This window comes from Sorghum bicolor, chromosome 9, assembly GCF_000003195.3.
Source record: "Sorghum bicolor cultivar BTx623 chromosome 9, Sorghum_bicolor_NCBIv3, whole genome shotgun sequence".
Classification (NCBI taxonomy): domain Eukaryota; kingdom Viridiplantae; phylum Streptophyta; class Magnoliopsida; order Poales; family Poaceae; genus Sorghum; species Sorghum bicolor.
The window spans coordinates 51,555,213-51,566,915 of record NC_012878.2 but is presented as its reverse complement, the minus strand read 5'-3'; the positions used below and the strand labels follow the sequence as shown (position 1 = coordinate 51,566,915).

Genomic DNA, 11,703 nt, shown 5'->3' with positions numbered 1-11,703 from the left:
GCCGCCATCGTTTGTTCTGTCTGATCCATCGAACCCGAACAGCTCCAGCTCATCGACCGGTAATATATATGTGCAGAAAAAATCAACCTTCATATACTAACTAACAATATGGTAATGACACGTTCCATCTCCCATCAATCAACTAGCGTGGCTACGAGACAACATAAGCTAAATAGGTCTTTATGGTTGGACCTCACTAAATTACGAACGTTCACCTATAACAAAGCAAACGGTCAATTTCAGTTATTTGGAAAAAAAATCTCACTTCTTTCTATTTTTGGCAACCGGTCAGCAAAGCTCACTGTGCATGCACAACGCTTCTTCCATACAGTGCCTCTATATTCATGCGCGCTTTTTAAGGATGGCTGACGTCATTAAAAAAGAGAACTTATGAACGGTGTATCTTTTTTTAATTTCGTCTGCACTGATGTGTTCTACGCGACGAGACGAACAAAACTAGATCCCACTTGCACATGTTTCAAAGATTTATTTTTCCTGCTACCAATTTATGTATATTAACTTACATCATATAACTTATGCCATGAAAGTTATAAAATATAACTTATGCGAAAAACTTAAAATCTTAAGAGCTATAAAACACCTTTTATGTATAAAAGTTATTAAACACAAAGGAACGAATTAACTAACTTGTGCCAAAACTACAAACACAAAAGTCATTAACAGACAAATGAATGAACCAAATTTTAGAAACACAAAAATTATAAAACACAACTTATGTAAAGTTAGACATATAAGTTATATTTAAAACTTATAAGTTATATAACTTAATGAATGGCTTAGATGTAAAGTTAGGTGTATAAGATATATTCAAAACTTAAATATACAAATTAGTAGAAATATGCTAAGTTATATGTTATAAGTTATTCTTATAAGTTATAGCCTATAAATTATATACTGTATTATTCTATGATATAGATAACTAATAAAATAAAATTCTTCGAAACATATGTAAGTGGGGTCTAGTTTTGTTCGTCTCGTCGCATAGAGCACAGTGATGAAGACGAAAATAAAAATAGATATACTATTCAGAAGTTATAACATTTTGAAATAAATGTTTTGCTTTTTTCAACCTGACATCATCAATGACGTCAACGCACGGGAGGGGGTTAAGCTCTATCGTTTGTTGTTAGATCGTTCGCTCGGAATGAATCTGCTGAACGACCGTATAAGTGGATTTGGGGTCTTTATGGTTCATTAGAATTTGTTCATATGTGCCTAGCCTATATAAAATCTAATGAAGTAATGAGTGATCGGTGTTGGAATAAGTGATCTCAGGCTCGTGGGCTCTATGGACCAATGCCTTAACCGCTCTATGGCCAAGTTAAGAGGAGTACGTGACTTGCCCATACATGCTGTAATCAGGGGCACTGTAACGTTACGAGGTTGTGACCCCTCGTCACACAACACTTATATAAGGACGGCTCCACTCCCCTAGAACATCGTTCCATGGGACTACGACCTAACCCATCTCAGATCCGATAATCAATAGATTGCTGAAGTGATAGGAAGGCCATTGTCATTCCTCTTAGGGGATCAACATCTACTTCACGCAAGAAAGACGAATCTACCGTTCCTTCTCCACCGATGGCGGACTTCCCTAAAGATCACGATTAGTCATTAATCCACTGATATGTTTCATGCTAACTAGATTGGAGATCCTGTGGTTTACTCCCTAATGTTTTCTAACAATCGGCTCATATTTGCGAAAAATACAATTTGTCAAAAGATGAGTATGAAAGTAGAATCAATCTTTGACTCATGTTCATATATGACAATGCAGGGCCACAACCCGCAGCTTCGTTTGTTCGTGGAGGTTGGCGCGAGAGGCAGAGTACTAGTAAAGGGTGTTTAGTTAGAGGTGATAAAATTTAACATGTATTGTAGTATTTTCGTTTTATTTAACAATTAGTGTCCAATAATAAACTAATTAGGCTTAAAAAAATCGTCTCGCAAATTATTCTTTATCTATGTTTTTAGTTTTGTAAATAGTCTATATTTAGTACTTGCATGTATCCAAACATTTAATGTGATGGGTGACAAAAAAAATCACCCAAATAGGGCCTAAGTATATGGGGGTCTGAAAGCTTGCATTAATAGAGCCAAGTCGATCTCGAGGGACGATGGAGCGGGAAGTGTGACACGTAGTAATTGATCATCGTAAAGGAAAGGGCCTCTAAATTTCCTATTAATTGAGCCATGTCATAGGAATTTTATTGGATTTTGGGACGGTTAATTAATCCTTTGTTCCAAAGAATCACAGAGAAAATTCCTATGGATTTGCAATCCTACAAAAATTTCTCTACGAATACTGTGTTTGAAAGAGGCCTTAGCGTACGTCCCGATCATAATTTTTCATACTAAGCATGCCATACAGCCAGAGCCGCATGGAATCTTAGGCCAGTCTCAGTGTATAGTTTCATGGCATAGTTACCAAGACTATAAACTAGGTAACCGAGTCATATGAGTTTCATGAGGATGAAACTCCTCTCTCATCTGATGAAACTCTTTCATTTAATGATCCTACCAAGTCGGCAATTTTACTTATGTGGCATCCTATTTAATGTGCATGACACTCTTATAAAACATGCATTGAGACTAACCTAAAGCCTAACGGTGTGATACCTACTACCCCAAATGGAGAAACTGGTGAGGTGGCGGGTTCTTGTTGGTCAAGGCTAGAGTACCGTGGGGGTCGCTCTCTGTCGGGCCACAGGTCGGTTTCCGGACACACGGGTCGCGTGCGGCAGCTAAAGCAGGGCACGACGCAAACTGCATCCATCTCTGGTTCTCCTCTTTCTTTCTTTTTTTTTTTCTGCAGTTTATGTATGCCCCCTGATACGCACCCACCACCCTTCGTGAAAAAGAAAGCAAATGAAAAATACACGCTCGCCAGGAAAGACACACTTTTGCCTAGTGTGCAATGCACCATGGCTTTACTCTGGGCGTCTAGCCTCTCAAACAAGATTATCGGTTAATCACGCTGCTTGCTCCTAAACAAAATGGACCCAGGTAGTAGCAGTTGGTGTGGTGCCTTTACCCGTGTAATGCAGAGATGTGCCATATACTAATCTTACAAAAGACTCTGAACTTCACCCTTTACTTTACATATGTGTATTCGTTTTTACGAGGCAAAAAATGAAAAAAAAAGTCTAATAGGTGGACGTTACAGCAGGGCCCTTCATAGTAAGTTCGTAGCAATAGGAAATAAAATAATACTGTATGACTCTAATCTCCTCGATTTGTTTGCGTCAGCCGTGTTCCATTGATCACGTCAGGTGAGCGCGACAAGGAATGATGATCACGCATAATAAGAGCATTAGCGGGTCGACGAGGATCTCATCTCATCTCATCTCATCTCACACATGTCCCTGATCTTGACATCTGCTCACATTACTCTGAGCTGAGAGTCAGACTGCTCCTCGGCAACGAATTGATGTCACTTGCCATGCATTAGCTTAGCATCACTGAGGCGCGCATCAGTGGAGCATCGACACGGCGGCTGGCTGGCGCCTAAACAATAATTCAGCGAGCTTAATTAATTGCCAGCGAGAAAGACACCACCACTGACGAGTAGTAGTCCAGCAAATTCTTCGTCTGACGCGGGCTTTTCCTGGCCCCCAGTTGGATCATGCGCGCGCGCGTCCGGTCTCCTGTCCATACTCCATACGCGTCGTCAGTTCGCGAGGGACCGGCCGGCCAATGCAAGGCCTTGTTTAGTTGCGAAAAGTTTTTGGATTTTGATACTGTAGTACTTTTATTTATTTGTGACAAATATTGTCTAATTATGGACTAATTAGAATCAAAAGATTCATTCGCGATTTACAGACAAACTATTCAATTAGTTTTTATTTTCGTCTATATTAAATACTTTATGTATGTGCCGCGAAATTCGATATGACAGGAAATCTTGAAAACTTTTTGGTTTTTGAGTTGAAATTGTGATCCGGCGCCGCTGCCATCCATGATTGGCATGGCAATGAGTGATGAGGTGATTTCAGCAGGACTCATTCCACTATGGCACTACTAGTGCAGCATGCAAGCAGCCAGGACGCCAACGCCATGCCGGATGATGCCTTTCCAGTTTCCGTGCTCAGCTGGAGATGCCGAGGCAGGCATGGACTGTCTGAACCGAAAGGTTGCATACATGTTTTCCATCGTTAGAGATCGACCGCCGCTTGGTGTTGTACGCACGGCATCACCACGACCGCGACATGCCACGGCCCCACCACGGAACTGCAAACATGAATTGAGCGGAGCACGGCAACACTGTTTTTCTTTCACAACAACGTCTATGTTTTAAATTGAGCGGAGCACGACAACAACATTTTTCTCTCACAACAACGTCTAGATTTAGGTTGGCTATGGAGCGTCTAGATTCCCCTCTCTGACTTGTCATTGGATGTTGCTATCGGAGCACAGCGACGTTCGTTAGGGAATGATGGATCACGGCCCGGGTTGAATGTCCAGTTTAATTCCTGATCGGTACTACCAATGGAGTGGAGGTGCCATGTACTAGACATGACATACATCCGTCCTGGCTTCAACCTTGCACCTACCAGCATCTTCACATGTAAGTACACAGTATGCGATCCATTTGATGCTCATGGGCTAATGTCTTTGTGGATATGACATGTACCTGTCATCTGTGCTGGTTTGAACGTTGGTGCCAACCGGCATCTTCGAACGTCTTTGCGCAGCTGATACAATCTCAATCAAGTATTGCTCTCATGAATAGTACAGGTTACAGGTGTGAATCTCTGAACCATGAGGTTACCGTAATGCCGTCAACTGTCCTTGTCTCCTTAATTCCTTTGAATCATAAGATCTACCAAACGGCTCAGGTAAAGCGTCAGCTTCAGCATAATTCTAGTTCGTTGGTTTCATACAGTTTCCACAAATGACAAATCTATATAGTGCCAGATCGAGCGAGAGCTGAGGAAGCGCCCTACATACGAGCGAGGAGGTTTCGAAGCTGGCTGCTCGGCCAGGCCTTGTTCAATTCTTAAAAAATTTTACAAAATTTTCCAGATTCTCCGTCACATCAAATATTTAGACGCATGCATGGAGTATTAAATATAGACGAAAATAAAAACTAATTGCACAGTTTGGTCGAAATTGACGAGACGAATCTTTTGAGCCTAGTTAGTTCATGATTGAACAATATTTGTCAAATACAAACGAAAGTATTATTATTTTTATTTTGTAAAATTTTTTGGAACTAAACAAGGCATTGCTGAAGTGCACAAGTCCAATCCATGGCACGAGATGGGCCAGGTGCCCAGGTTCGCTGACGGCCTTGCCGCCGGAGCCCCGCGCCCCGGGTAGCCGTCGCGGTGACGACAACGCGCACACCGTGCAAGCTCTTTTGGGAAAATTCCTTTGCTGTTTTTTTTTTCTCGCTGATGAACTCAACTGAACAGTGCACGTTTATAGCGGAGAATAATTATCGATCCTGAGTCCAAATCAGGGACGAATTTTAATGTATATATAATATATGATGAAGTATAAATGAGTTCTCTCCTGCAAAAATACACTGGCCGTTCTCTACGGATCCGAATCGTACGATCGCGCCCGTGATGGGCTAGGCTTCAACCTTTTTATCGTTCGTTGGGCTCAGCCCATATTGTGGTCTTGTGGACCACGAACCATTTTGTCTGTCTCAACAGATACTACATGCTCGAGGGGCCACTTTGATCAAAACCTTCCTCTTTTTCCATTTTGCGGACAATCAAAGCCGTGCTTAGAGCATCTCCAGTTATGCAATAGACTATGCCTTCTAGAAATTTGCTAAAAATCTTAAAAATTGCTCTCCAATAGTTATGCATTTGACTTATGCATTTTGGCAAACTTAGCATTTAATGGACCAAACTTGACATTTTTGCATAGGCACAATGGCTTAGCAATTTTGATATCCCGACTTTCCTGGACTCCTTATCGTGCACGACCTCCCCATACGTTGCGGTAGTTTTCCGCAAGGACTCCTCCTCCCCTTGCGAACTCTCCTTTCTCGCGCGACGTGAACTCTGCGACCTGCGACTTCGTGGACTACTGGCGCGCGACGGAACTCTGGCGAACTGCGACTTCGTGGACTGGCGGACCGGGAGGCCACGATTCATAGAAACGGCGGTGACTTGCGACTTCGTGGATTGGCAGCGACGGGCGACAAAAATTCCCGCGCAGAGGAAAAATCTCACACGAAGCGCGCCAAACAAAAAAAGATCCCGGACAAAAATAGTTGGGTCCACTATTTTGGGAAATGTCAAGTCAAAAATGCTAAACACTTGGAGATGGACATATTTTTTCTTTGGCAAAACGTTTAAGAACTTGGCAAATTCTAACAAATAGTAAATTCCAATTACATAACTGTTGGAGATGCTCTTAGCTGATAAAAAAAACCATGCTCTAGCTGTATCGGCGCCGCAGCAGGATTTGTTTCTTTAATTCTTTTAGAAAAGAAATATATTGAAATCCTACAGCATCGATCACTGTATACAGTGACTCAAAAATCCAACTACAAAATTTCATATCCAACTTCCACAATTCAAAAAATGTTTTGGTTGGTCCTTTGTTTTACTCTCTTTGACAAGGTTCGGTTCATTTTATCAGTTTTAGTACTTTTTCATTAGCTAACAGTGTTTTCTCTCGCTATAGCTTTTCAGATCAGCGATGTTAGGGCACTTACAGTGTAAGACTCTATTGCAGAGTCCAAGACAACTAATTACATATTATTTGTGGTATTTTGCTGATGTGGCAGCATATTTATTGAAGAAATAAGTAAAACTCCAAGTCTTATTTAGACTCTAAGTCTAGATTATTCGAAGTAATAAATAACTTTACACTCTATAATAAAGTCTGCATCGTGAGCCTACCATGTCCACTGTTATGGCTTTGGCTCGCAATCTCGCCAGCTGGAGAACCATCCGTCGAGCAGCGTCGCCATCATCAAGTCACGAGTTTATTTGGGCGACAGCGGCGGCGGAACCCCATCAGGATAACCCAATCCATCCACCCTCCTCGCTTTCGCAATCAAACGCCACCATCACGGCGCCTCGGCGTCGCCACCTGCCCTGCCCTCCCGGCCGTGGGTTCCCACGCTGTCAGTCGCACCGCAAAACAGCCCCTCCGCGTCCCTGTCCCCGTCCCCGTCTCCGGCCCGAAACCGCGCGTGTCGCCCCCGCCCATAGAGAGCGCAGTGCGTCGTCCTGGTGCTTTGGTTCGCCACCGGATCACCAACCCAAATCCTGCTTCTTGGACCGAGCCAGAGAGCCAAAGCCGAGAGCCGAGGAGGGACCGCCATGGCGACGACGCGGCCGGCGCGCAGCGATCCGCACCTGCCACCCGAGGAGGCGGCCCGGGTGGAGGCCGAGGTTCGGGACTACTTCGACAGCTTCGCGCCCAGGCGCCCCGCCAAGCCGCCGCGCAGCGACCCGTCGGAGGATGCCTGCGCGGAACCCGATGCCGTCGATGCTGGGGACCACGACTTGCCGGAGCTCCGCAAGCTGCGCGACCTCGAGGCGAAGCCCCAGGTCAGAGCTCTGTTTTTCTTTCCCCTTCACATTCCTAGCACAGTAGTGCTCGAGTTTTTGCTTCGTGTTTGCCTGTTGAAATCGATTGGTCGGTGTGAACGTGATGCCTTGTTGTCTGGTGTAGAAGCTGGTGTTGGACGGAGGAGGAAGAGGGGATGTGGACGGTGGGGAGGAGTACGTGGAGACGCGGTACTACGATGGGCTCATAGGCATCGACAAGCAGCATCACACGGTAAGCTTTGAGTGTACCTGTGTCTGCATTCTTCCCTTTCTGTCACTTTTGTTTCTCTCCCTGTTTATTCTTGATGGTGTAATTACGAATTTATGACGGATTATGCAAAATGGCAGAACTTTTTTCCATTATCGTAAGAGAAAGATACGCCATGCTGCTGTTATCAGAAAGTGGCCAGTAAGTTGGCCAAGTTTGTAGCTGCTTTTAAGGATTTGTGTAAGTTATAGTTCTCTGTTTCAGGATCCTTCTTAGGGTAATCAATCTATTATCCATCCATAGTTACTTATTGTCCTTTCTTTGATCTTGCCATGTTAATAACATCTGTTGCTAGTGTGAGATAGCTTCTGAAATCTTGATTGCAATCCTTCAATCATGACTGCTTCCAAGAAATAGATGTTCATTCACACAAAAGCCTTTATAAACAATTAAACATCGATCATAGAATTTTCACTGATTTTTTTTTTTAATTTTTGAATTTTCTTGCAGAAATGAGTGCCGTAGCCAGAAAACCAGAGTCAACTATCATTTTGCTAGTTTTACGGTCCTCTTTTAGCACACTGGCTAGTAGAGTCAGTAGCAGTTTCCTTGTAAAGTGCTATGGATTAGGTAGCCAAATGAATTGAGAAATCAGGGTTATCTTTAACATATGAAGTACTCCCTTTGTTCCAAATTATAGTTCACTCTGGCTTTCTCCAATGTTCGAAGCCAAACTTCTCTTTGACCAAGTGTTAAGAAAAATATATTAACATCTACAAATTCAAATAAATGCACTATCTAAACAAATTTGATGTTATACTTGTTGCATTTTTGTATGTACTCAATCAAAGTGATAGAAGTTGACTCAGGACAAAGCTAAAGTGAACTAGAGTTTGGAATGCATGGAGTGTGTCAATACTAAAATTTTGTTAATTGTAAATTTTGATAGGTTCTGAAGATGGCCTTTAATTAATAACACGAGCATGGCTAGTATTTCGTTGACAGAGAGTTCAGAATAGGAGTGCAAAGAACTTTTTCATAATGTTAAATGCAGTAGGTGAAACCAAGAAGCTGTATCGTAAGCCAAGGGTCAAACCTTGAGTCTCCACATTGGTTACTTCTGATATGCATGGGTAGTATGGTTTTACTAACAAGGAAGATAATTGATTTTGTAACCTTTGAACTGTAGGGTACTAGTTATCAATGTGTTTGTTCAATTGTTCCTTTTTTTTCTCGAAAACGTAGGAGATGCGCTTCATTATATTAAGAAGAGAGTAAAGGGCAAGAGCCCAAACAACACTACACACACGCGCGCGCGCGCACGAGCACGCGCGCTAGCTAGCACGCTAACTACAAAGCTAGCTAGCTACATTCGCGCCCGTGAAAAAACTACAAAAAGCGACCACTACAAAGCTATTCACTCTAACTACCAGGGAGGAGGGCAGTCAATGTTCAATGTTCCTCAAGACCTATTTTTCCAATAGTGGTAAGGACGACAGTTGCATCCTCCTATCTTTAGCATAGGCAGACTTGCTTTATGCATTAGTGTGGTATCAGTGGTACAAAATATAGGACAAATATCAGCGCTTAGTCATCAATTTATTTCTGGCTTAAGTTCTACAACTATGGTTTTAGGGGAACCGAGATAACAAAATCGTTCAGATGCTTGCATATCGGGGAAAACATTTCATCTGCTTGCCTAGAGGAACTTTGATAACGAAATGACATTAGGTACTTACTATGGACTAAGAGGTTTCAATATCTCTGCCTTTCTTGGTGCTTGGTATTACCAGACCAAGAGTAATATGCATGTTTTTTTTTCTGTCTTGGCAGTTCTAGACAGTCCTAACGGTGGACAATTTAGTCTTACATTCTAATGTAGTATAATTTCGTCAGAGTTTGTCCTCTGTAGCATCATTCTTTGGTATTCAACTCAGTTACATTTGTATGCAGACTGGTACAGGCTTTATCAAAGTGGAGAGACCCAATGGCGGCACCTTCAGTGCGACGACTAACGGCTACTCATCTGCCAGCTTTGTCCGCTGCACGAGCAATCCTGCAACAAATGATTGGATACCATCTTCTGAGACGGTATGACTACCAAACCGAAACATCAGCGAGCAGGTGAGCATCAAGCTACATCTTGTGATTTCCAACTGACCTTTTAATTTTGCAGGTCATCCCTGCTTCGAACAAGCCCAGCAGGAGCGACTCCTGAGTCCTGACCAGACTTGACTTGCCTTCAATTCAAGTGCTGTGAATTGCTTACCTATCTTTTCAAAGATAATAAAATGCACTGCTTCTGTGTGATACTAGACTGATAGTAGTGGAGGACGAGAAGAGGTCGAGACTCGACACTCTAGAAGTACTGGAAGGAAATCATATTGCCGGGCGCATAGGTTTGAGACGAGATGTTACTACTTCAACGAAGGATGTGTACGGGTGCCTTGCTGCACCTGCACACTGCTGTTTGAGTGTTGATAATGGACTACAGACCCTGAATGAATGTGACTATGTGAATTGTTTGGTACTTATTCGCAAAAGCAAAAGAGAATAGTTTGGTACTTTGATGACCCAGGTGTGCGGTGTGCCCCGTCCTGATATGAATCTTTGTGCAAGATGATGCGTCTGTGTAATATAGGATCAGTCGACTTGTTCTAGGAGCAGGCCGTCTCAGCCAGCCGCCCTACCGAGTCTTCGCTGGTCTAGTGCAGGTCACCACCTCAGCCTGGGCAGCGGCCAATTGCCCCTGCATGTCTGAAATGAAATGCGAATTCAGAACCCTCCACGAGGGGCTGTCGCCCTCTTGTATACATGTGAGCGTCCCATCCAGAGTGGTATACCGTATACTGAATGCGTCTGGAACACCTCTCTTCTCTTCCATAGTGGGCTAGTGGCTGAGGCTGGAAGCAGGTCGAGAGGTGGGAGAGGTCGAGGCGGGCTTCGTATGGCTCGAGAGGTCGAGGCAGGCCGTGTTTACCCAGGTCGTGGCCAGCTAGGCCATCATGAGCGACTCCTATGCCTGAGCCTTGGGGGTATCCCGCCGTTCAAATAACCCTGACACAAGTTCTGAATATTATATGAGGTTGTCTAGGATTTATTTTTTCTAGTGTATTTCTCGTGAGAATTAACATAGGGATTTTCTTTTGAGGATAAATGTGGAGGCTCTTTTTTAGGAACATAGTAAGATAAACATATTGCTAACCGTCACAACCCTTAATGAAAAGTCATGTACTTGGAGGTTAGAGCATCCGGAAAGTTTCCAAAACCCACACTCAATCTACATTTATTTCGTGATTGGAAAAAAAACTACTCACTAACAACTCTCTATCGTGCACGATAATATGCACGCGCGAATCGATCTAGCATTTTGAAGGTGGAAGAACGTGAAAATAGGCATTGTTTAGTTTAAAAAATTCAAGATTTCCCATCGCATCGAATCTTACGGTACATGCATGGAGCATTAAATATAGACGAAAAGAAAAACAAATTACACAGTCTGTAAATCGCGAGATAAATCTTTTAAACTTAGTTAGTCCATAATTGGATAATATTTGTCAAATAAAAACGAAAGTGTTACAGTGCCCAAAAAACAAAATTTTGGGAACTGAACAAGGCCATAATAAGGAGTAGGATACATTCCCAATGCAAATGTATTGCTCGATTTTTCTCAAGAGTTTTTTCTCCTAGCGCCGCCACCGCCACAGCTCCCGTCGTCCATCATCGTTGGTCCCCCTCCGTTCCCCTTCGGCATCTCGCCAGAGGTTGAAGGGAGTGGGGATCTATTGTTTCTAATAAATTTCTCTTTAGTAGATCGAGTCTAGGGTTAGTGTCTCTCCATGTCAAATTTTTTGGTATTGGAGTTTTATCTTCTCCTTCTCCTCTCCGGTGACGGTGAAGGAGAGAGGTGGAATCGGTTTCTTTATAGCGGCTCCGTTGAAGATAAGG

General features: G+C 43.0%; 1 protein-coding gene across 1 annotated transcript; it reads left to right on the top strand.

Annotated features, from left to right (window-relative positions):
- On the top strand, window positions 7,039-10,328 carry LOC8072519. Its single transcript, XM_002441154.2, has 4 exons — window positions 7,039-7,547; window positions 7,672-7,779; window positions 9,709-9,846; window positions 9,932-10,328. Exons 1-4 carry the CDS (start codon window positions 7,317-7,319, stop codon window positions 9,971-9,973), a joined length of 519 nt encoding a protein of 172 aa, XP_002441199.1. The 5' UTR covers window positions 7,039-7,316; the 3' UTR covers window positions 9,974-10,328.